Raw genomic sequence first — 26,971 nt, forward strand, 5'->3', positions numbered from 1 at the left:
CCCCCCCACATAGCCTACTTAATTCCTGTTTCTTGGGAGGGCCTAAAAACGCTCAAGGTGTCTGAAATGGGTAGTTTTTAAACCTAACACTACCGTTACTAAAGGGAGCCCAGTCCGAAGGTATGGTTGAAGGTTTGACAGAGAACTTTAAGAATATAATTTTCCATCTGTTTGTGTGCCTCTGGCCATCCTAGGTGGAATCTCGTCAAAAATGTGCAAACAAGGAATTCATAAGTTATGAGAGATAAGAAGACACTGTGTCGAGCTGTATTTTAAAAATTGTATGTTGCTCGTGTGTGTTTAATTAGCATGTTCATTAATTAGTTTAAAGTCACTTAGACAAATTGATAACTAATTACTTTGGCTCCACAATGATATTTTTTGTTACCAATCACTACCTCTTTTAACTAGTTGTTAATAATGGAATTTACAAAGAAAGTACATTCCTATTAATTTCAGTTCTTAATACGGGACAAGGATGAAGTTTCTAACCCTGCCATTCCACAGACGCATTATATCATCTTGAAGGAGTCACTAATGTCCCGCTGTGTTTTCTCATTTATAAGATGGAGCTGGACTAAATATTTGAACAGTTTCCAACTCTGAAATAGTGATACTATAGGACATACCAGGGGCAGGTCTTATCTTGATACTGTGAAAATGAGTAAACAGAACCTCATTAAAATGGGGTTGGGAGGCCGGAAGGGGGAGCCCCCCAACAGGAAGAAAGACTTCCTCTTCTTGACCAAGAACTCAGCCAAAGAATGAAAAGCCACCCGGCATCAACTCTCCTGTCCTCCGGTGGACTTTCCTCTTCCCTCCGGAGTTCCTCCTCGCCTCGCGGCCCCACATGTGCAGGTTCCTCACCGTGGTTGCAGAACCCCAGCTGCAATTCTTTGTTGATCCCAAATAAACCCATTTTTGCTCGAGAAGTAACTGGCTGTCTTTTTGTTTAGGGTCAGCACTGTTACTCACCGTGGCCTGCCGTGTGGACACCTGAGATGAAACGGTAGAGCGGCTAGCCAGCTGTTCTGCCAGGTTATAGGCACTGTGGAAGTAGGAGATCCTGCTAGTGACCTTCCAGCCCTTCTCCAGCCTAGGCTGCTGTGAGAGATGTTGGATGGAAGCTTCTCTCATGCGTCTCTTGATGCCAGAACGGAAAGCGACCAGGGGAAGGTCGCAGTACAGACTACCCTCTGGCTCCTAAAGGGTCTTAGCAGCTCCTAAGCCCCGAGGTCTCGTTGGTTTGTTCCCACTGTCCTTCCTTTTCTGGTCTACACTCGCTCCTTAGTAAGTTTATTCTCCTGGACTAGTTTAATGCATGGGTTGATCCTGAGAAATATATTTTTGATTAATTCCTTTCTTGTCTTACAATTAGGCCCTCAATACTATTTCCAAGATTACTTCAATAACTTACGCTTTCTCCCCATTCCAGTATATTTTGGACTCTTGTCTTCATAAAATATACTCTTGTCTAAAAACTAAAAGGGCCAATTCCGAATGCTTCCACCAGCTTCGAAGGGAAGGGGGCAAGAATGGCCATTTACGGAGTATCTTGTGTGTGAGCGGATCCATCTTAGACACCTCACAAAGGCGGCCTTCTGTAACCCTCCCCACAGCCCCGCAGGGTGTACTGTTACACCTGTTGTAAGGGGACTCAGGCCTGCGAAGCGTCTTGCCCAGCAGCAGGGTGCAAGGCTGGAACCCGGTTGGTCGGCTGCGGTGTTCTCTACCCCGTGCTCTGGGCCGGCGGAGGCCCCCCAGGCGCGCCTGCACGCCAGCCCCTTGCTGCTCCTTTCTCCCCAGAAGAGCGAACGTGCCCGCGGAGCTCATGACGCAGTGCCGTTGCTCTACTGGTCCCCGTGAGCGGCTCGCCGCGCCCCTCTACCCGGCCCTCGGGTCCCAGTCGTCTCGTGTCTTTGGGGGGTGTTCACTCGCGACTCGACGCGTGCACTCTGAGCTTTCGTCGTTCTTGCGTGGGTCACGATGTCCAGCAGTGGACTGTTCTCATTCCTGGTGATACGTTCCCCCCAGCTGGCCGGTGCGCTGCGTGCGGGCGGGGCTGCTCGGCGGGACTGCTTCCCTTCCAGGCAGCGCGCCGGCCTTGGTGCCGCCGGCCGCCCCACCCTCCGCTGCCACCGGGGTCCTTCATCTTCCCAGAGACGTCGTCAGAGTCTTCTGTCCGCTCTGACTCTGACTTTCTGTTGACTCTTTTTACAGGAGAAGAATTAAAGGAGTGTGGTGTGACGTGATGACGTAATTTGACGTAGCCAAGCAAGAACTTTTCCTGATTCGGCATGTTAAAAAATAAGGTACACACACCTTCCTGAAAACATACACGTTGTTTTACTCATGAGTATATTTTAATTCAGCTATTTGAGAGTATAAAGAAATAGTTTGCAAACCTTGCTTCAGCTGTAGTACTTACTGCAAGCATCTCTTAGGTGCATGGCAATTTAATCCTGTATAAGTTTTCACCAAAAAAAGCATATATTTAAATGCAAGATTCTCTTTAGTATAATAGAGGCAAGATTTGCCTAGAGGCTAAATTAATTATAGTGAAACGGAATGTGTTCAGGAATGCACAGCGTTTATAGGTCATAATGAATTTATTCCTATTATGATTAAGGCCTCACTAATTAAATGAAAAGATATTGCTATGTCGTTAACATAAATGGTGAGATGGGCTTTGCTCCGACTCGGGTCACGGCGGGTCTGCTGCGCCGCCAGGCTGCGTAGACCCGAGCTTCCTTCTGAATGACACGTTCTGTAATGCTCTGTCTCTGCGGCTTTTTCCTGCTTTCCAGGGTCGTTCCTCTAAACGAGATACCTTAGCAGTCACTGCCGTTGCTTTACAAGATCACATTCTGCAGGATCTTCAACTGCGAAATCTCTCAGTAGCAGATCGTTCCAAGACAAAGGTGCAAAAGGAGAACCAACCCAAGTGTGTGAAAGGGAGTGCGAGAGCACTAACAGACACTGGCCTTAAAAGACTGACCCGGGACCCTGCGGCGGAAGATCCAGAAAGAGAGTATGTGCTTGATCCCAAACCGCCACCATTAACTTTAGGTATGCTCATCTCGTCATTCATACTTTGGTTTGTTAAAGCTAATGAACCTCGTTGAGATTAATAGGATAATCTTTTCTGGTACAGAAAGAACTTATTTTAATTTACAATCTTACAGAAAGGTATATATGTACCGAAGTTTAAAAATGATGATGGGGACAATTTGAGCAAGATAATAAAGATAGCAATTACGGTAGAATAAGAATAAGTAAAAATAGGATAAAATAAATGTCCATTAATCCACACTGATAGAATAAATAACTGAATAAATAAATAAACAATGGAAAAGAAAAAGCTCTTTCTTATAGTAGAATGGCAATTAAATAAATATGGTAGACAGGGACTAGACATAGAAAATCACCATTTGGCAAACACCATAGTAATGACAGCCATCAGTGGATGCTGGCATCAGTGGGGAAAGCACACTGACACACAGATGTGGACGTGATCCCACAATGTCTGCCCACAGATGCGAACCCACAGCCAAGGGCAATTGTGGCTTTACAGTGGTGCACTGGCTAACAGCCCCTTCACCAAGTGGTCAAAGCTGCCATCACTGCCAGTGACAGAGGCCACATCATGTGTCTGCCGCCCGCCCCCACGCTCTGAGAAAGGGGCAGCTCCTCTTCTCTTGTATTCTTTTTTTTTTTTTAAAGATTTTATTTTTTCCTTTTTCTCCCCAAAGCCCCCCAGTACATAGTTGTATATTCTTCGTTGTGGGTCCTTCTAGTTGTGGCATGTGGGACGCTGCCTCAGCGTGGTTTGATGAGCAATACCATGTCCGCGCCCAGGGTTCGAACCAACAAAACACTGGGCTGCCTGCAGCAGAGCGCGCACGAACTTAACCACTCGGCCACGGGGCCAGCCCCCTTCTCTCGTATTCTTGCCCAAGATGCATATCTGAGTTTAATGGTGAGGAAACATCAGACAGACAAACCCAAACTGAAGGATATTCTACACAATTCCTGGCCAGTAGTCTTCAAGGAAAGCAAATAAAGACTGAGGAACTGTCCCAGATTACCGGGGACAAAGGGGACGTGACGAGCGAGTGCAGTCTGTAATCTGCCTCAGGAGAAACGACCCCAGTGGGACAAGAAGGACCCCGGTGAGCAATGTGGGTTGGCTGACGGTGTCAGAGCAGCACTGACTGCCTGGTCTCGTCATCGTCCAGGCTATGGAAGATGTTAGCACTTGGGGAAGCTGAGGGAAAGGCACACGAGGATGCTTTATACTGGTTTTACAAACTTTTGCAAGTCTGCAATTATTTTAAACTGAAAAGTTAGAAATAGAAAAGATTTTTAAATGACGCTGGACATGGAAAAGAGGTTTGGCTGTGTCCCAGCGCAAGTGTGATGGAGCCAGGAGGCCCGGCGGGCCTGCCACAGTGACAGCCACTCGAGAGGTTAGTATTTTCCTCTGAAATGCTCACAGTGCTGGCTGTCGTTTAGAAAATGGGATAGTTCAAGACCACACAGAGGCCTGGAAGAGCGTCGTTCAATATGGTGTCTGTGTTCCACTGTGCACGTATAGTTTGTGAAGGTGATCAGATAGCTTCATCCTAGTCAGCCTGGCAGGAAAGATTTAAATTAGACATTAGGAAGAACTTCCCAATTTGGAAAATAAGGTTATAAAGGAGAGGAAATGAATCGTTCTTTAGGGAGCTCTTTATGAAAAAAATTATTTAAATTTTTATGCATATTTGTTACTAATGAGGGTGGACCATATGTTCTCCATTATTATCTAGACATCATCTTGCACTCGGATTTTCTGGCTTTTCTTGCTGATTTTCTGGCGTTGTCTGTGTACTCTGCATATTAATCTCTTGTTGGCTTAGCCCATGAGAGTATCTTCTCCTGGTCTGTCACCGTCTTTTAACTTCGTTTGTTATTTTACACTGAATAAAATCTTCATTCTGATTACTGTTAAACCCATCAGTTTTTCCCTTTATAGTTTATGCTTTGGGAGATTTAAGAAATGCTTACCCATTCTGAGATCACAAAGGTTTCCCCTCGTTTTCTGTATTTACCTTTAAACTTTGGCCTTTCACACTTGGATCTCGTCGTGGTTTACTTTGCATTGGTATTGGGAAGATCGATGGGTATAAACGGTTGTTAGATTGCTCCCTCAAATCATAATCCATCCTTTCTTCGCTGCCTTGTGGCAACAGCTCTGCAAATGCCAGGTTTTCCACATCATCTGAGAGAGAGGCACAGAGACCGCGCGAGTGATTCGGGGGCGACTGTTTCTGTGTCAGTATCTCACCATGCTAGTTCAGTTTTATAATATGTCTTAAGAACTGGTAGGAAAAGATCCATAATTCATCCCCAAAAATCTTCTCCAGAAGGATATTCTCTCAATACATTAAAATACTGTAGGCGATCCTTTGATTTTATCTTCGTGGAGACATTCCTTCTAGAACCTTCCATCACTCTCCCACCTGGACCAGTTACTCTGTACGTGGCTGGCGCAGAGCTGTCACCCCGGGCTCTCTTCACAGCCTCGTCCGTCCTGTGGATCGCCTGCCTTTGGCTCTCTTGGTGTTAGATCCTCATTCCCCGATTGCACAGCTGCTTCCTTCTTGGTTTCCTCCCTCATTGGGTGAAGTTGCTCCTCCAGGAGCTTCCTGAGACAGAGTGCATAAGAGACCAAAGTCCAAGCTTACAGACGTAGATATTTTATTCTACCCTCACATTTGATTGGTAGCTAATAAGGAATTGCACTATGGGAATCTTTTTCTTCTCAGAATTTTGAAAGACTTGCCTCCTGGTGTCCGTGTTGCTGTGGACGAGTCTGATGCAATGCGCTTCCTCACCCTTTGACAGCTGTTTTCCCTGCTCTCTCTCTGAAAGCTTTTAGGATCTGCTTTTTCTCTGCAGTTCTGAGTGTACGGTGACACGACTCGGCGTGAATCCTTTGCTCTCGGCCTTGCTGGGCCCGTCAAACCAGAAACACGTGGAAATGTTTGGGACTATTTTCTTTAAATGTTTCCGCTCCGTCCTTACCGTGTCCTTTCAGACATCAGGCCTCCTCAACTCCTCCTTTAATTTTCCGTCTCGTGCTTTGTTTTATTCTCCTACTTTCTGTGAGATTGCTTTAACGTCATCTTCTAGTCTTTGAGTTGACTTCCACGTTTCTACTATAAGAATTCCAGGGGCCGGCCCGGTTGCGCAGCGGGTAAGTGCGTACGTTCCGCTTCTTGGTGGCCCAGGGTTGGCCGGTTCGGATCCCGGGTGCGGACATGGCACCGCTTGGCAAGCCATGCTGTGGTAGGCGTCCCACATATAAAGTGGAGGAAGATGGGCACAATGTTAGCTCAGGGCCAGTCTTCCTCAGCAAAAAGAGGAGGACTGGCAGTAGATAGCTCAGGGCTAATCTTCCTCAAAAAAAAAAAAAAAAAGAATTCCAGTTTTCAAGAGCGCTTTTTTGTACTCGGAGTGTTCCTGTTACAGCTTCCTCATGTTGTCTCGTAGATATAACGCTTGCTTCTGTCCCTGAAAACGGCCTTGCGTGACGCTTTATCATTCGCCCTCCTCTCGGGCTTACATCCCCACCAGTGTTTTGCCTGGGCTTGTGGCCGAGTGAGTGTTCCCACTGGAATGTAAGCTCCAGGCTTGACCCAGAGGCGACAGGTGGTGGGTACTCAACTATTGATGAATTAAGGAATTGACCCTGACAGTAATTATACATCATAAGAGATTTTTCGCAAAGGAAGAACTTGATTGATATCCATGTTGTGAAGGTAACTGGTGGCAGGAACAAGCTACATTGGAAGGAGGCAATTCTGAAGGCTGAGAGAGAACTCAGGGAAGCAATGATGAGGACCTTTGGCCAATACCTGTGAAAAATTAGTATTCTTCAGTCTTTCTTCTGTAAAATTGGGTATCAGTCCCGCTTGCCTTGTAGAACTATTGTGAAAATGAAATAAGATATGAGGAATTCTTTGTAAATAAAAACATAAAACATATGTAAGGTACTATTGCCTTCTATGCGCCGTAGAAAAGTAGCATTCTATAGATGGTGGAGTACGGTACAGTCATGTGTCGCTTAATGATGGGGACACGTTCTGAGAACTGCGCCAGGCGATCTTGTCATTGTGTGAACATCATGGAGCCACTTACACAAACCTAGATGGTACAGCCTACCGCACACCTAGGCTGTGTGGTACTAGTCTATGGCAACACCGTTGTGTATGCGGTCCGTCGTTGACTGAAACCTCGTTGTGCAGGACTTGACTGTATGTGATATAAACGTTTTGCTTTAATATTTGTTTTCAAAATAATGTCATTAGAATTATATACGAGTACCATATTCTAAAATATATTTTAACTCATATTTTGTGTTGTTTAACTTTAGCACAGAAGTTGGGCCTGTTTGAACCTCCCCCATTGCCACTATCATCAAATGAATGGGAAAAAGTGAAACAAAGATCCATCGTGCAAGGGGATTCCATGCAGCCGTGCCCGATATGCAAAGAAGAATTCGAGCTTCGCCCCCAGGTGGTTAGCCTGAGATGATATAAGCGGGCCTTCGCTAGTGTAGACTCAGAACTGGGGCTGAGTCCAGACTGCTTCTTCCAGTTTCTTCCTCCTGCATGACCCTCAGACACTCACATTTTCTTTTCCATCATGTTTGTGAGAAAGAGCTATAAACACCCTCATTAAACAGTTTTATTTATTGACCAAATGATATTAATTTACAGGGTTTTTGTTTTTGTTTTTTTTTGAGCAAGTTTAGCCCTGAGCTAACATCTGCCACCAATCCTCCTCTTTTCTTGCTGAGGAAGCCTGGCCCTGAGCTAACATCCATGCCCATCTTCCTCTACTTTATATGTGGGATGCCTGCCACAGCATGGCGTGCCAACAGGGACCGTGTCCACACCCAGGATCCGGACTGGCGAATCCCAGGCCGCCAAAGCAGAACATGCAAACAACTGCTGTGCCACCGGGCTGCAGTTCCCAAGTATGAATTGGTACAAAGGGGGTGTTCCCATCCCACTGGCCGTAAATAGCTGAGAAGCAAGTTGAGACACTGATGGGAGGAGACAGACGCATTTGGATCCCAGTGTGGGAGGGAGGAAGCAAAGAGGAATTTTTAAGTTGTTTTGTGAATTGAAATCATAAAAGAAAAACTATGCTTGAATATCTCCAAAGAATGTGTAGAAGAATCTTTAAGTAAAATCTCTCAATAACCTCCATTCATGAACGTTTACCGTAGTAGGACTGACGGTGCGTGTCATGTACGGTCTGGGTCCAAGTTTTCTCTGTACAGACTTGGCCTCGTTAAACTATCATCTCCTGGTCGGAAAGGACACTCCTAGTCTTGGGATTTTTTTTTTTTTTTTTTTGAGCTAATGGCTACCCTACAATGATTTCTCATGTATGTAGCATTATGCTTCTTACAGAGCAGGCACACGGAGGTTTGCTGAAAAACCACAGCAAATAGTTAAAATTCATAGCCCGGGAACCCCAGGCTCCGCTTACTACCCTGGCACAAAAACTCGCAAACTTAATTTGTTTTAATAAGTTTCATCATTGACAAGTTAGTTCACAGTCATGAAACTTTTGTTCTTTACTGATTTGAATTTACAAGTAATTTTAAACACACTTATATTCCAGCACTCTATCAGGGCCTCATCATACATAGTGAAAGCTGGGTATTTCGTAAAGATTTTAGACCTTAAACACAGAATTATCATCTAGGATAATTTAGTATTTTAGTGTAGCAAGAGTTAATAAAGCCACAAGGAGTCCTTCTGGCCCCAGCAAGCTCCTTCTTGATTATGCTATAAATATTTAGCCTGATTATGGTATGGAGAATGAGAACTTAAATGTTGAATTACCCTAAGAGGTGGGATCAGGATGCATCGTGTCCACCATTTCTTCCATTCGGATTTTTATAAATTTCTCACTAAGTTCTGTATTTTTGTTTGGTTATAGATACAGACACTTGTGTTCATTTTGCATTTCTGGTTATTGTTCTCATGTTTAGGTTTTTCCTTAGTTATAAGCAATAGTTGGCATTTTCCCAACATTTAATGGTTTCATAGGTCTTCAGTCAATCTCCTGTCTCTCTGAGGTGGGCATTATATCCATTAACAGATGAGGAAATAAAACGATTCGAGTGATCCACAGTAGGCCAATACGGGAAGTGTGCTCCAGTCTGGCTGGAATCTAATCCTAACTTCTGGGACATTTTTAGTGTGTTTACCACCACCTCATCATTTATTTTTATCTCAGAGAATGTTTGCCAATAACAAATATTTATGCACATTTAAAAGTATGATCTTTAAATATACAGAAGTGTAATGTTATTCAATATAGATCATCAAATATCTGTTGATAAAACATTCTGAAAAATTATAAAGAATGAGCACACAAAAGATTGCTATTAGATTAAACAGTGATCATTAAAAAGGAACCATATGACTGGGTTTAGGCTTCTTGTTGGCAATAAGTTTTCCAGGAAAGGTTTTAAGAACTTTCTGAGTTCTATTTAAGCCAATTTTCTTCCATTCTTCCCATTTGAGAAGAAAAGTGTAGACTGACCGAAGGCGGGGGATGTTCACTTTGAAAGCTGGACAGTTTTACCCAGATCAGGCAGCCGGCCCCGGTGTCTGATGAGCTGCCAGCCTCACGCAGAGCGTTGGAGCCTGGCTCCCCAAGGTCCAATCCCTGAGCAGGGACAGTGCTTCCCCTTGGGCCAGTGCTGCAGAGGGAAGCGGCAGAGCGCTCGCTCCCTGGGCCACCTGTGCACGGCCTCGTGTCCTCAGCCCACAGTGCTGGCTGTCCTGGTCTCCCCTCCATGTCTCCTCCTTCCAGAAGAACCACTACGTTTGTCTTTATTCAGTCTAAGTTTCTGTCTTTTGTCACAGCCCAGAATATCACTATTTGGTGGGGAATTTGTGCCACAGAGAAATGATACTTTCCTCTGAGCACACTTTCCCTGCATTTAAAAAAGAAAAAGTGATTCATATGTCTAGGATTCATTGCTATTTAAATCTGAATGTCTGAATTATATCTCAATAAAGCTGTGATTTAAAAAACATTTCCGAGTGCAGTTTCTGAACCAAGGCCTGCACAGAGGTGTCTGCCCCTCCTCCCCGCCAGTCTGCGTCCCGCTCGGGGCTGCCCGCAAACACACCTCTCTCCTAACTGGCCTCTCTAAGGATGCGCTCATTCTAATGGCTAATAGAAATTAGTGTGTTTGACAGTTTAGATTGTTAAGCTAGTTTCTCTTGTTGAGATTATATACCTGTGCTGTGCTAAACTTAAGCACTAAATATTATAAATTCGAGGTTATTAATCTGCTTAATTTTTCAAAGAAACACACTTACCTTTTAAGCATTCAGAGTTTTTCTTTTAATTAATGCATTTACACTGCTTCTCTTTTAAACTAATTTAAACTTCAAACATTTTTCATCTTCCCGTGCACAGGTGCTGCTTTCATGTTCCCACGTGTTTCACAGGGTGAGTAAACCCTGCCTCCCCGCCCTCGGACAGCGTGCCACACGTCGTCCTTGCAGCTCGGAGATGGAGCTGCTGTTAGTCAGTCAGTCTCCTAGAAAGAGCCACTTGTCTTATCCATAATCACCGTTTACAGTTAGAAATACGACGTCAGGCTACCGTACAGTTCATCCTGTTTTGAAAATCATGAACATTATGTGACAAGAGCCACAAATGTCTGTGTGGCCGACTGTTGCTAGTGACGGGCATCCGAGTGGGTGGCACCCCCTCCCTGTGAGTTAGCTGCGTGGCAGCCCGACACACGGGCCATCTGCCTTCACCCGGGCTGTCTGCAGGAGTTTTTGATGTAGCTGCATGTATATTCTTGTAAAGTATCACTTTTGGAGCAAGTTTCATGAGGAAGGTGTTAACATCTGATGAAACTTCTTTGCTTCATAAACTAAATTGGACTAAGTCTCATAATTATGAGAGAAAAGAACACTATAATTACATTAGAAGTAAAAAAGTTGTTTATAAGTAATCGCTCATAAAATTTTAAGTGAAATGTTTCTCTTCAGGCATGCCTTCAGGCTTTTGAAAAGTTCACAAATAAAAAAACCTGTCCTCTCTGTAGAAAGAACCAGTATCAAACCAGGGTGATTCACGACGGGGCCCGGCTCTTCAAAATAAAGTGTGCGACCAGGTGAGGGGAGCCCCTGGTCCTGCGGGACCAGCCCGCGGGGACACACTCCACTGCAGCGTCCGCGTGGACACTGGAGGTCAAACCACAGAACTGGCTTAACAGGTGGGGGGTTTGACCACTCCCCATGGCCGTCATCGCTGGGGGCTTCACAGCGCAGGCTCCTCGCAAGTTCTGGAACGCTTGTTAAAATAAAGCATCCTGAGTGAGTCGTTTCAAATGTCCGTGTTCTAGGATCCAAGCCGCCTGGAGGGGACACGTGGTTAGAAAGTGGTACCGAGAGCTGAGGAAGACGGTGCCTCCCACCGATGCCAAGTTGAGGAGAAGATTCTTTGAAGAAAAGGTAGGCACAGACCCTTAGTTCTCCGACGGTGACTCGCTGGGTCAGAGGCGAGCAGAGGTGGGGAGGCTCCGAGACGCGCTTCCTGTTTAGGCTTTCAAGACGTGATTGAGACGCTGCTGCTGACCCTCTTCAACTTAAACTGGCTTTCCAATCCACATGGTAAACTATTTTCAGATTCTTTTCTAGTTAAATCATAAAATTCAAAAAATTGGAATAAGGTTAAATTCAAAGCAACTTTTCTTTGGCCATTTCATGACAAATGTTTAAATAAAGTGATGTTTTCAGATAAAAGAATGGAAGCAAGCTTAAGTTTTTCACATCCCCTGAACTGCACGCAAACAAATGGAAGGAAACTTAGAACAATAAAGACCCACATGCTACTGTTTTATGAAGTGCCTCCTTGGGCCTCATGGGATCACCAAATTTGAGAGTTTCAGAAATGAATTCAGTTTCTACCCTTTTAACCATTTTTTTCTTTTATTTTTACTTTGTTTTGGCTTAACAATTTTCCGTTATTGTACCCCATGCAAAAGGACCGGCACGGCTGTGGAGGGAGTGGGGAACGGCCCACTCCCAGCCCCTCGGCTGTGGCATCAGCCGGCGCCAGCTGGCTCACCTGCCGCAGGCGGGTGTGGTCCTCACCTTGCCGAGCTGTGCTGGGAGTGAGCACACTGTTTACAAAGGCCCAGTGCCCAGCAGGCACTTGAAAATGTGTTTACTGTAAATGCTAATATATGGTTTCAGTTCTTCTTTCTGTCCGTCGTTAGATGTCGTGATGCTCCACGTTTTTCCACGGCGCTCTGTGAGAGAGGGCGTTAGCCAATATACGGTTTCAGTTCATCTTTCCCTCCATCGTTAGATGTCGTGATGCTCCACATTGTTCCACGGCGCTCTGTGAGAGATGGCGTTAGCTAATATACGGTTTCAGTGCATCTTTCCGTCCGTCGTTAGATGACGTGATGTTCCACGTTGTTCCACGGCGCTCTGTGAGAGATGGCGTTAGCCAATATACGGTTTCAGTGCATCTTTCTGTCCGTCGTTAGATGACGTGATGTTCCACGTTTTTCCACGGCGCTCTGTGAGAGATGGCGTTAGCCAATATACGGTTTCAGTGCATCTTTCCGTCCGTCGTTAGATGTCGTGATGCTCCACGTTTTTCCACGGCACTCTGTGAGAGATGGCGTTAGCTAATATACGGTTTCACTTCATCTTTCCGTCCATCATTAGATGTTGTGATGCTCCACGTTTTTCCACGGCGCTCTGTGAGAGATGGCGTTAGCTAATATACGGTTTCAGTTCTTCTTTCTGTCCGTTGTTAGATGTCGTGATGCTCCACGTTTTTCCACGGCGCTCTGTGAGAGATGGCGTTAGCTAATATACGGTTTCACTTCATCTTTCCGTCCGTCGTTAGATGACATGATGCTCCACGTTGTTCCACGGCGCTCTGTGAGAGATGGCGTTAGCTAATATACGGTTTCAGTTCATCTTTCCGTCCGTCATTAGATGTCGTGATGCTCCACGTTGTTCCACGGCGCTCTGTGAGAGATGGCGTTAGCCAATATACGGTTTCAGTTCATCTTTCCGTCCGTCGTTAGATGACGTGATGCTCCACGTTGTTCCACGGCGCTCTGTGAGAGATGGCGTTAGCTAATATATGGTTTCAGTGCATCTTTCCGTCCGTCGTTAGATGTCGTGATGCTCCACGTTGTTTCACGGCGCTCTGTGAGAGATGGCGTTAGCCAATATACGGTTTCAGTGCATCTTTCCGTCCGTCGTTAGATGACGTGATGTTCCACGTTTTTCCACAGCGCTCTGTGAGAGATGGCGTTAGCTAATATACGGTTTCAGTTCATCTTTCCGTCCGTCGTTAGATGTCGTGATGCTCCACGTTTTTCCACGGCACTCTGTGAGAGATGGCGTTAGCTAATATACGGTTTCAGTTCATCTTTCCGTCCGTCATTAGATGTCGTGATGCTCCACGTTTTTCCACGGCGCTCTGTGAGAGATGGCGTTAGCTAATATACGGTTTCAGTTCTTCTTTCTGTCCGTCGTTAGATGACGTGATGTTCCACGTTTTTCCATGGCGCTCTGTGAGAGATGGCGTTAGCTAATATACGGTTTCAGTTCATCTTTCCGTCCGTCGTTAGATGACGTGATGCTCCACGTTTTTCCATGGCGCTCTGTGAGAGATGGCGTTAGCTAATATACGGTTTCACTTCATCTTTCCGTCCGTCGTTAGATGACGTGATGCTCCACGTTGTTCCATGGCGCTCTGTGAGAGATGGCGTTTGCTTCAAGTTGCTGAGACGAAACTCCTCACAGGCACTTTCTTGAAATCGTCATTTGTGGAAGTGCCCTGACACATTTCTTTGGATCTTTTCTATACATGTTTTTAGCTCGCACTCCCATTTGGAACAATGAGTGATAGAAAATGACTCTTTATTGTTTAAAGGAATCCCTTTCCTCCCCCAATGATGACTTCCTTGAGCATGTAACGCATGACGAGCCTCCGTCCTGGGCTGTGGGTGGAGAAGCCGACGTCCACAGCTCGCTCCGTGGTCTTCTGACTCCCAGTCTGGCCTTCTTGGCTGAGGTGCTGATCCCTGTGCACCCTCACGTGCACCTCGAGCCTCACCATCCTTCCACATACCTGGGCTGAGGGGGCTTCTTGAAAGTGTCCCAGACCTGCTTAGGGAATGCTAAAAGTAAGTTATTTCAGCTGGACTATAAAGCAGTGTGATAGCAGATTTTTTCCAGTTCCCTTCCTAATCACTTAGGTGATGGTTCCAAGCAATGTAGTTTTCAATACGTGCAAAAGAAAATCAGAATCGTGGCTCACAGCAGTTTCACCACACCTCAGATGTGATCAAGAAAACATGCATGATTGTCCTCAGGAGTAGGTCACCAGTCAATGCAATATGTGCGCAAATTACCTCAAAATACTGTGTATCTCAGAGACACAGAGGCTCACCCAGTGGTGGAGAGGTCAGCTTCTGTGGCAAGGGCAGTCTCAGCACGCCTAGAGGCACCAGAACCACTGAGCCCGTCCTAGCCTTGCGAGGGACCCTCCCTCCTGCTGTGGGGGGCGGAGGGGGGGGGGCGGGGGGGGGGGGGGCGGGGGACTGTGACTGGCTCTGGCAGGATGGGCGGCTCCTGCAGCGGCTCTGGCTGTGGGAAGTGGAGGGAGACAGGAGAAGGGGTGAGAGGCTGTGGATAGAGAAGCTGCAAATCTCTTTTTTTCTACATTTATATAAGAAAAGGTACATCCTCCAAGTCATTCATGCCCCTTCCAGCATGAATTGGGGTGCAAAGGACTTTCAGGGAAAGACAGAGTCCTGGGAAAGACCGCTTCCTATTTCTGGTTACAAGTGGTCATGTGAAAAGCTTTCCATTGTTCCGCGCCACCCAGTTCTTTTTCAAACATCCCCATTTTACAAAAGCAGCAGCAAATCAGCTGAAATTGCTGATAATTTGCTGGGTGAGAAGAATGTGTGCCACTCTCATTTTTTCATGGTCAGCGAGCCTTTCCTCTTTAAAAGCTAGACAGTGGGGCCGGCTCCATGGCAAGAGTGGTTAAGTTTGCACTCCGCTGCGGCAGCCCAGGGTTCAGATCCTGGGCGCGGACATGGCACTGCTCCTCAGGCCACGTTGAGGCGGCGTCCCACATCCCACAACTAGAAGGACCTGCAACTAAGATATACAACTATGTACGGGGCGGGGCGGGGGGTGGGGGGGGGGGGAGTTGGGGAGATAAAGCAGAAAAAAAAATAAAGAAGATTGGCAACAGTTGTTAGCTCAGGTGCCAATCTTAAGCTGGACAGCAGTACGCTGGCCTCCCTTCCGGATCTCAGCTCCCCTGAGTTTACCGTCTACGTTTAAAAAGTCGTTGTCCATCTACCAGGATAACAGTTTCAACCTAACCTAGAGTCTCTATGCTCACTCCCTGTAGTCAACCTGGTTTTTGGGGCCAATTAGCATTTTCTCAGCAATGTCTTTCATCTCAAGGACTGGTAATCTCTTGTGTTGTCAGTCCTTCTCAAGTCAGGAAATGACTGCCTTCCACAACTGTTCTTCATCCTTCTCTTATGTTTTTTTTCATGCTTTTCTATATTCTGGACAGGAAGTCTTATTCTCTGAGTTACTCGAGGCAATTCTAATATATAATAGTGCATTGGATCTCAAATCAGAAATTATTCATTGTTTTCTCATACAAAATTTTAATTACAGATTTGATAGTCATTTTACTGTATGTGTATAAATATTTTCTTATTTGCATGCATCATCGTATAACTTTTGAAAATACTGGCTACACTTTGCTTTCACATAAAGAGTCAAGAGGCTCAACTGATTATACCTACATCATAATTCAGATCATTCTTCCCCGAAAGCATTTTAATTTAGTGAAGTTAGACTCATAATTTGTTGCATAAATAGGCATTTTATAATTGACTCTGCTTTTGATTTTTTAATTAACTCTAGAATCCCCAGCTCTCTGCCAGTTTCCTAACCTTCTCTGCAATTTCTTCACCCTCACTCAGCTCACTGCTCCCATGTGGCCGTAAACAACTGAAATCTGTAAGCTCCAACCTTCACATTGGCAGTAGGTACATACTCTTGTCACTGCTCCTGGTTGCCCATATGGGTATAGGCCTTAGATGCTTAAATGCCTATGTAGGCAGAGCCCAGAGGCTGCCTTTAGGATAGAGACCACTTCTTATCATCACTGAGTGACTCTTGCAATTTGACAATTTTTTCCTACCTTTTTCAACTTGATGGAACTCACTTGCTGAGCTATAGGCATGCTCTAGGAAATGTTAATCTACAATTTTAATCTATAGTTTTAAAATACCAACATGTTTTAATGGAATCTGAAAGATTTTTGAACTAGTTTACTGAATTTCACATGACCCAGGATTCTATAGATGCATCAAAACTATATGGATGTATACACAAAGGATAGTTTGAGAACTGAGGTCAATAAGTTAGTATAAACTATTGGGTGAAAGATTGTTGAGGAATAGGATATTCTCATAGTCTCAAAATATCACCCCACAGATCACTTATAATTTACAAAGAGAATGAGAAGTCTTTACATTGGAAAAGTGTGGTAGACATACTCTCAGCCCAGTGACCAAAATTACCAATAATTGGACAAATTGACACCATGCCCCTAATATACAGGGTGTACTGGGAGAAAACACTGCCTTTGCACCTTCATGCCAAAATGCTTAACCTGAACCTAATCATGAGAAAACCTGTAATCAGGTAAACCCAAAATGAGGAATATTCTGCAAAACAACTGGCTTCAGCTATAAAATGTCAATGTCATAAGGGAAAAAAATGGCTGCAGAATGTTCTAGAATAAAGTCTGAGAGATATAACCTTTAAATGTAATGAGACATCTTTGATTGGATCCTGCATCAAAACCAAAATAAAACAAGTGCTGTAATGGGGATACTTGGGAACGTAACTGTGGATCTTCTACTATGCAGTGGTGACACATCAGTGTGACATCTCCGTAGCTGTTCATGGCATTGTCACAGTCAAGTAGTGTCCTGGTTCTTAGGAGAGGACACATGCTGAAGGGTTCAGGGGTGAAGTGTTGTGATGTTTGCAACTAACCCTTAAATAGATTGTGCACTCACACATGTACAAGTGCAGTGAAATGTTAACAATTAAAATGTGAAGATAAGCTGTAGCAGTGTAGACACAGGACACACAGTTTCTAAATCCCAGGGAGTCGGGCTGGGCTAGGAAATGAGAAGGAAAGGGAGGACAGGAGAAGAAGGGGAGAGGGTAAAACCAAAAATGACATTCACCCTTATACCAAATATATTCCATATGGAACAAAGAGTTAAAGATAAAAACTGAAACATAGTAATTTTAGAAGAAAGCATTATAAAATAACTTATGATCTGGAAGTAGGAAAGACCTTTCTAGTAGGATTTTTTAAACCACACACACACACACACACACACACAAAATGCTAGAGGAACTGATTGGTAACTACATAAAATTTCAAACCTTATGTATAGGGAGAAAAAATAAAAAGACCAATGACAAAGCAGAAAAATTTGTATTTGTAATTAAAGGACTAGAAGCAAATTTCCATAATATGTTACAAGCAGTTTACTGAAGAAGGACTACCGATGTATGATTACTATATAAAAAGATGCTCAACCTTATTAATAGTTAAATAAAACTAAAATAAAAAATAACCTGTTTCACCTATTAGATTGGAAAGAATTGAAAAGTTTGATGATAATTATCTAGTGCTGATAAGAATAAGAGGGAAATGGACATTCTTATAAGCCATCAGTAGAACCAAGAATGTACCATCCTATTGGCTGATCCATTCTCTAGAAAGTTACCCTACAGATAATACTCATAAATGTTTGCTATGGTATATTCATGAGTATGTTTAATATAGCAATGATTATAAAATAGAACCATAAACAACCAAGGAGTCCACCACCAAGGAAACATTCATACAATGATGACAACACAGCAGTTATAAAGACCAAGGTAGATATGTATGTGGATATAAAAAGATTTCCAGCAAAAGTCAGGAAAAAGCAACAAGAAAGGATAATGAGTAGAAAAAGTAAGATGATAGGATTAAAACATAACCGTAATTACAACAAACATGACTGAGATAAACTTCCCTATTAACAAACTCTTGAATTACCTTGCAAAAAAATCTACTAACAGCTGCTTCTGAGAGACACATTTTAATCAAATGAAACAAAAAATGTTCTATATAAAGGCATGCTCAAAAATAACTGAGGAGGAGTGGCGTCAGCATGGTGGCGGAGTGAGCTCTTCCCTTAGACTCTCCCCCTAAGGTACAATGAGAAGGACACTCATAAACCAGCAGAGGACATTCACACAACACAACAGATGTCTGAGAGATCCATGCAGCCACCCATCTGAAGGTGGAGGTGCTGGACCCCCCGGAGGAAGAGGAAGGAGGTAAGGGGATCTCCTCTCCCTCCCCAGCTGCGACCCAGGGCATGGGACTGTGCACAGCTCTGAGAAAAGGTGGGGGCAGCTCTCCATGGGAATGCCATTGCTATCTCAGTTTCCTGCCAGCCATGGGAAAGCTCACACAGAGGAGGCTAAGCTATTGTGGGGGTGTCTTCATCAAGCCAGCACCCCAGGAGGGCAAACAGCAAGGGCAGAGCGAGAACACCCCTGGGATCATGCACATGAAAGAAAGCGCCCCTCCCCCTGCCCAGTGCACCAGCTCGGCTGGTCACCCAAAGCAAGGGAGCCCCGCCAGAGCACATGCACGTGTGTTAATAAATCAGCATCTGCCAGCAGGCAATTGCAGACAGGCCCTCTCAGCATGGATGCCAAAGGACAGGCACTGATGCCAGAGAGCGCCACAGGTGCAGAATACACAGCTCCTGCCCCGCTTCCAGTGGTGGCAGGTGGAATCTGTGACCAGATACTACCACTATGCGAAGGCACAAATCCACCCCATCAAATAATATGAGGAGGTATATTAATACTCCAGACCAGGAGGGAAATGACAAGCACCCAGAATAAATCCTGAAGGCACAGAAACTTACAATCTAAACGACAGAGAATTCAACATAGCTATCACTAAAAAACTCAACGAGTTACAAGAAAATTCAGAGACAGTTCAATGAAATCAGGAATATAATTAGTGAACAGAGGGACTTCTTCACAAAAGAGATTGAAACTATTAAAAAAAATCAGAAATGTTGGAGATGAAAAACACAATGAAGGAAATAAAGAAAAATTTGGAGTCCTTGAATAACAGAGCTGACATTATATAGGACAGAATTAGTAATTTAGAGGACAGAAATATAGAAATGCTTCAGATGGAAGAGGAGAGAGAACTAAAACTAAAAAGAAATGAAGAAATTCTCCAAGAAACACCCGACTCAATTAGGAAAGGCAGCATAAGGATTGTAGGTATTCTAGAAGTAGAAAGGAGCAGGAAGCTTGTTCAAAGAAATAATGGCTAAGAATTTCCAAAACCTGAGGAAGGAGCTGGAATTACAAGTAAAAGAAGCTAATAGAACTCCTATGTAAAAAGACCTTCTTGGGGCCAGCCCTGTGGCCAAGTGGTTAAGTTCACTTTGGCGGCCCAAGGTTTCACCAGTTTGGATCCTGGGTGCAGACTTGGCACCGCTCATCAGGCCATGCTGAGGTGGCGTCCCACAACCAGAAGGACCTACAACTAGAGTATACACCTATGTACTGGGGGGCTTTGGGGAGAAGAAGAAGAAGGAAAAAAAGAAGACTGGCAACAGATGTTAGCCCAGGTGCCAATATTTGAAAAGAAAAAGACCTTCTCAAAGGCATATAGTAGTAAAACTGGCAAAAGTCAATGACAAAGAAAAAATAGTAAGGGCAGCAAGACAGAATAAAATGACCTATGAAGCCTATCAGGCTTTAAGTGGATTTCTCAGCAGAAATCTTAAAGGCTAAGAGAGAGTGGAATGATATATGCAAAGTTCTGAAAGACAAAAACTTTCAACCAAGAATACTCTATCCAGCAAAAATATCCTTCAGAAATAAAAACTCTCCCAGATAAACAAAAGCTAAGGAAGTTCATCACCACAGACCTCCCCCCCCCCAACAAGAAATGATCAAGAAGGCCCTCATACCTGAAAAAAGAAAAAAGGGTTTACAAAGCCTTGAGCCAGGAGATAAATAGGCAGACAAAATCAGAAAATTGCAGCTCTCTATCAGAACAGGTTAGCAAACAATTATAACATTAAAGATAAAGGGAAGGAAAACATCAAAAATAAGTATAATTTTGTCATTTTAACCACAAACTCATAGCACAAAAGAGAATAAGTTGTGACAACAGTAACTTAGAAGGGGAAGAGTAAAGGGATGGAACCTGCTTAGATTAAGGAAATAAGAGGCTATCAGAAAATGGACTATCTCATCTACAAGATTTTATATACAAACCTCACGGTAACCACTAAGCAAATAATTAGAGCAGAGACACAACTGCTATATAAAGAGAAAACTGAGAAAACCATCATAGAGAACTACCAAACTGAAGTGGCAGTCTGAAATAGACAGGACAAGAAACAAGGGAAATAAGAACGACCAGAGAACAAGGGACAGAACGGCAGCATTAAGCCCTCAGCCATCAAGAATCACTCCAAATGCAAACGGATTGACGTCTCCAGTCACAAGACACAGCGTGGCAGAGTGGATTAAAAAATAAGACCCAACACTATGCTGCCTCCAGGAAAAAAAAATCTCAGCTCTAAGACAAACACAGGCTCACAGTGAAGGGATGGAAGATGATACTCCAAGCTAATCGCAACAAAAGAATGCAGGTTTTGCCATATTTATGTCAGACAAAATAGACTTCAAGATAAAAAAAAGGCAATGAGGCAAAGAGGGGCAGTATATAATGATAAAAGCGACACTTCACCAAGAAGACATAACACTTATAAATATATATGCACCTAAGACAAGAACACCAAAGTACATACAGCAACTATTAACAAACCTAAAGGAGATTTTTAACAACAACACAATAATACTAGGGGACCTTAACAACCACTTACATCAATGGATAGGTCATCCAGACAGAAAGTCAACAAGGAAATAGTGGCCTTAAACAAAAATCTAGCCCAGATGGACTTAACAGATATATACAGAACACTCCATCCAAAAACAGCAGAATAGGGGCCAGCCTGGTGGCTCTGCAGTTAAGTTTGCACATTCTGCTTTGACGGCCCGGGATTCGCTGTTCACGTATAAAGTAGAGGAAGATTGGCATGGATGTTAGCTCAAGGCCAGTCTTCCTCAGCAAAAAGTGGAGGATTGGCAGCAGATATTAGCTCAGGGCTAATCTTCCTCAAAAAAAAAATGATGAAAAGCAAAAACAGCAGAATATACATTCTTCTTAAATGCACATGGAACATTCTCAAAGATAAGACCATATGTTGGGAAACAAGGCAAGCCTCAATAAATTTAAGAAGATTGAAATAATAAGCATCTTTTCAGACCATAATGCTCTGAAACTAGAAATTGACTACAAGAAAAAAGCTGGGAAAGTGAAAAATATGTGGAGACTAAACAACGTGCTACTGAACAACCAATGGATCATTGAAGAAATTAACAGAGAAATAAAAAAATATCTGGAGACAAATGAAAATGAAAATACACCATACCATCTCATATGGGATACTGCAAAAGTGGCCCAAAGAGGGAGATTCATAGCACCGCAGGCCCACCTTAACAGACCAGAAAAATCTCAAACAGTCTTAAACTACACCTAACAGAACTAGAAAAAGAAGAACAAACAAAGCCCAAAGTCAGGAGAAGGAGGGAAATAATAATTATTAGAGCAGAAATAAATGAAATTTAAACAAAAAATACCAGTAGAAAGGATCAATGAAACTAACAGCTTGTCCTTTGAGAAGGTAAACAAAATTGACAACCCTTGGCCAGACTCACTAAGAAAAAAGAGACAAGGCTCAAATACAAAAACTTAGGAATGAAAGAGGAGAAATTACAATGGATACCACAGATATACAAAGGACTATAAGAGAATACTATGAAAAAACTATATGCCAACAAATTGGACAATCTAGAAGAAATGGATAAATTATCAGACTCATACAACCTCCCAAAACTGAGTCAAGAAGAAATAGAGAATCTGAATAGACCAATCACAAGTAAAGAGATTGAAACAGTAATCAAAAACCTCCCAAAAAATAAAAGTCCAAGACAAGATGGCTTCTCTAGAGAATTCTACCAAACATTCAAAGAATATTTAATACCTATCCTTCTCAAACTTTTCCAAAAAATTGAAGAAGATGGAATAGTTCCTAACATGTTTTACAAGGCCAACATCACCCTGATGCCAAAGCCAGACAAGGACAGCACCAAGAAGGAAAATTACAGGCCAATATCACTGATAAACATAGATGCAAAAATCCTCAACAAAATATTGGCAAACTGAGTACAGCAATACATTAAAAGGATCATACACTATGATCACATGGAATTTATACCAGGGACACAGGGATGGTTCAACATCTGCAAATCAATCAGTGTGATACACCACATTAACAAATGAAGAATAGAAACTACATGATCATCTCAACAGATGCAGAGAAAGCATTTGACAAGATCCAACATCCATTTATGATAAAACCTTGCAATAAAATGAGTATAGAAGGAAAATACTTCAACATAATAAAGGCCCTATATGACATACCCACAGCCAGCATCATAATCACCAGGGAAAAACTGAAAGCCATCCCTCTGAGAACAGGGACAAGACAAGGGTGCCCACTCTCACCACTCTTATTCAACATAGTACTGGAGGTTTCGACCAGAGCAATTAGGCATGAAAAGAAATAAAGGGCATCCCCATTGGCAATGAAGAAGTCAAACTCTTGCTGTTTGCAGACAGCATAATTTTATATAGAGAAAACCCTAAAGAATCAATCAGAAAACTATTAGAAATAATCAACAACTACACCAAAGTTGCAGGGTACAAAATCAACTTACAAAAATCAGTTGCATTTCTGTACTCTAATAACAGACTAACAGAAAGAGAACTCAAGAATACAATCCTATTTACAATCGCAAAAAAAAATGTAGGAATAAATTTAACCAAGGAGCTGAAAGAGCTATACAATGAAAACCATAAGACAGTATCAAAAGAAATCGATGATGACATAAAGAAATGGGAAGATATTCCATGCACATGGATTGGAAGAATAAATACAGTTAAAATGTCCATACTACCCAAAGCAATCTACAGATTCAATGCTATCCCAATCAGAATCCCAATGACATTCTTCATAGGAATAGAACAAAGAACCCTAAAATTCATATGGGGCATCAGAAGACGCTGAATAGCTAAAGCAATCCTGAGAAAAAAACTAAGCTGGAGGCATCACAATCCCTGATTTCAAAATATACTACAAAGCTATAGTAATCAAAACAGCATGGTACTGGTACGAAAACAGACACACAGATAAATGGAATAGAATTGAAAGCCCAGAAATAAAACCATACATCTATGGACAGCTAATCTTTGACAAAGGAGCCAAGAACATACAATGGAGAAAGGAAAGTCTCTTCAATAAATGGTGTTAGGAAAAGTGGACAGCCACATGCAAAAGAATGAAAGTAGACCATTATCTTTTGCCATACACGACAAGTAACTCAAAATGGATTAAAGACTTGAAGGTAAGACATGAAACCAGAAAACTCCTAGAAGAAAATATAGGCAGTACGTTCTTTGACATCTGCCTTAGAAGGATCTTTTCAAATACCATGAATACTCAGGCAAGGGAAACAAAAGAAAAAATAAACAAATGGGACTTCATCAGACTAAAGAACTTCTGCAAGTTAAAGGAAACCAGGAACAAAACGAAAAGATAACCCACCAACTGGGAGAAAATATTTGGAAATCGTATATCTGACAAGGGGTTAATCTCCAAAATATCTAAAGAACTCACACAACTCAACAACAAAAAAACAAACATCCTGACCAAAAAGGGGGCAGAATATCTGAACAGACATTTCTCCAAAGAACATATACAGATGGCAAACAGGCACATGAAAAGATGTTCAACATCACTAATCATCAGGGAAATGCAAATCAAAACTACACTGAGATATCACTTTACACCCATTAGAATGACTACAGTTACCAAGACAAAAATAACAAATGTTGGAGAGGATGTGAAGAAAAGGGAACCCTTATGAACAAAGCTGGTGGGAATGCAAACTGGTGCAGCCACTATGGAAAACAGTACGGAGACTTCTCAAAAAATTAAAAATAGCAATACCATATGACCCAGCTATCCCACTACTGGGTATTTATCCAAAGAACTTGAAATCAACAATTCAGAGAGACTTAATGCACCCCTATGTTCACTGCACCACTTTTCACCATAGCCAAGATGTGGAAGCAACCCAAGTGCCCACCGACTGATGACTGGATAAAGAAGATGTGGTATACATACAATGAAATATACTCAGTCAAAAAAAAAGACAGGGGCCGGCCCCATGGCCGAGTGGTTAAGTTCGTGCGATCTGCTGCAGGCGGCCCAGTGTTTCGCTGGTTTGAATCTTGAGCGCGGACATGGCACCACTCATGAGCCACGCTGAGGCAGCATCCCACATGCCACAACTAGAAGGACCCACAACTAAGAATATATAACTATGTACCGGGGGTCTTTAGGGAGAAAAAGGAAAAAGAAAAATCTTAAAAAAAAAAAAAAAACAAGACAAAATCATCCCATTTGCAACAACATGGATGGACCTTGAGGGTATTATGTTAAGTGAAATAAGCCAGAGAGAGAGAGACAAACACCATATGATTTCACCCCTATGTGACAGATAAACTAACACATGGACAAAGAGAAAAGATTGGTGGTTACCAGTCAGGAAGAGGGTTGGGAGTGGGCACAAGGAGGAAAGGGGCACATCTATATGATGACTGACAAATAATAATGTACAACTGAAATTTCACAATGTTATAAACTATTATTACCTCAATAAAATAAAAAATATATAAATTTTCAAAAATGAGGCAAATGCAAAAAAAATGAAATAAAATAGAAAATCACAATAAAACAAATGAATTTTAAAGTGTATTTGGAAATTTAGAATCCAAATTAAACACTATTCTGGTGTTTGTGACAATGAGAACACTAGTATTCTGTGTAAATAGTTAAAAATGTACTCAGAGGACAGTTATTAGTGTCAAGTACATTTACTATTGAACAAGAGAGGTGAAAAATAATGAAATAACAGATCAGAAAGTTAAATAAACAACACTAAAAATTTTTAAATGTAGGAAGTAGAAATTATAAAGATAAAAAAAGTCATTTATTAGGAAAAATGTAAAACTGTTAAGTGAAGCCAATAGCTAGTATTTTGGGAAAAAGAAACTATAAGATAAATATCTCATCAGAGTTTAAAAAACAATAACAACTACAAGGTAAATTCTCACCAGAGTTAAAACAAATTAGATAAAGCAGAATGCAGACACAGAATGGAAGGCATAACCATCTATGTGGAAATCATTTTAAAATTATAAGAGACTATTGTATACAACTTCATGCCATTAAATCTGAAAAAACTACTTGAAATTACTTCCTATAAAAATAACAAACATGGAAAGAAGTATAAAAATTAGAAAAATTATATTAAAGCATCTCCATCTTTACTAAAAAGATATTAACTTTAACAGCCATTCCTAACAATGAGAGTCAGCAAACTAGAACTAAATGAAATTCCCTTGTCATAATAAAGACTATATATCAGAAACTAAAAACACATTATTTTAGATAGTGAAACCCTAAAGATGCAAAATAGATTATCCACTATCATCACACTTTGGCCAATCCTTGCCAATGCCGTAATACAAGAAAACAAAATACAGTGTGTGTGTGTATAATTCATATATGTTTCTATACATATGGATTTAAAAATCTATAAAATCATTTGAAAAATTATTAGAACTAAATTATTACAAGATGTGCAAATTCAAGATAAATATGCAATAATTAATTGTTTCTTGTAAAGCAACAATAATCAGATATAAAATGCAATGGAACTGGATCCCTTTCATAATCATTAATACCTAAAAATAAACTTAACAAGGAATGTACAAGTACTGATAAGAAGAAATTTTTTTCTAGGGGTGACACCAGCAACATAGCCAAATAAAATATCCCTTGCTCATATCCCCACCCCCAGCAACAACAGTTTAGTATCCAGCCATGGGCAAAAGTGCTTTTGCTGGAGCTCTGGGATCCAGCACCATAGACCAAGGGACCCAGGAGGAGTCTTGCCCAGCCATCTGTCAGGCAATAGGCATACACACCCCAGTCCCTGCTGTGGGCCCTGACGTGGCCCATGGACCTGCTCCAGCCCCTCTCTGCCACAGTCTGGGAGCCCTGGAGAGCAGTGCCTTAGACTGTCACCCACAGATGAGAGAGCCTTAGTAGAAGTCCAGGTTTTCTGAGGAAAAGTTCCAGCACACAGTTGGAACAAAAGAATACAAGTTTGGATGCATTAGAGAGGGTCAGAGGAACAATTTGACTTTACCCACATCACCCATCCCCCAAGGAAGCTCAGCTCAACGCCAAGAGAGATCTCACCCGTGATTTCTCCCATGGGGGAAAGTGAGAGCATGAGTGAGCACCTGGCTTCTCCAGCTATGTGGGATGCTGCCCAAGAGGCTCATCTTTCTCTTACACCATCCAGACTACTGAGTCATGAGCTGCATGACTAGGGGTGGGAAGAGGCTGGGATAACAGCAAATAGGACTCTCAGAGGACATTAAAGAGATGTGGATCCTACTGATGGTGTTGAGGACTCCATCAAGAAGCCTGCCCATGACCTGCTGGGCATACCTCACCTGCAGATCCCCTGCAACTGGC

At 42.6% G+C, this 26,971-nt stretch overlaps 1 protein-coding gene across 1 annotated transcript in view; it reads left to right on the forward strand.

Moving 5' to 3' along the window:
- The window catches only part of RNF32 (ring finger protein 32), a 43,823-nt gene that overhangs the window by 532 nt on the left and 16,320 nt on the right, over positions 1–26,971 (forward strand). Inside the window, exons 2-7 of the mRNA XM_046670606.1 lie at positions 2,221–2,312; positions 2,808–3,069; positions 7,421–7,563; positions 10,501–10,533; positions 11,088–11,212; positions 11,444–11,552. Of these exons, the coding sequence (XP_046526562.1) occupies positions 2,298–2,312; positions 2,808–3,069; positions 7,421–7,563; positions 10,501–10,533; positions 11,088–11,212; positions 11,444–11,552 (687 nt within the window). The 5' untranslated portion in view covers positions 2,221–2,297. The remainder of the gene's footprint in view (positions 1–2,220; positions 2,313–2,807; positions 3,070–7,420; positions 7,564–10,500; positions 10,534–11,087; positions 11,213–11,443; positions 11,553–26,971) is intronic.

This window comes from Equus quagga, chromosome 8 (genome assembly GCF_021613505.1).
Source record: "Equus quagga isolate Etosha38 chromosome 8, UCLA_HA_Equagga_1.0, whole genome shotgun sequence".
NCBI lineage: Eukaryota > Metazoa > Chordata > Mammalia > Perissodactyla > Equidae > Equus > Equus quagga.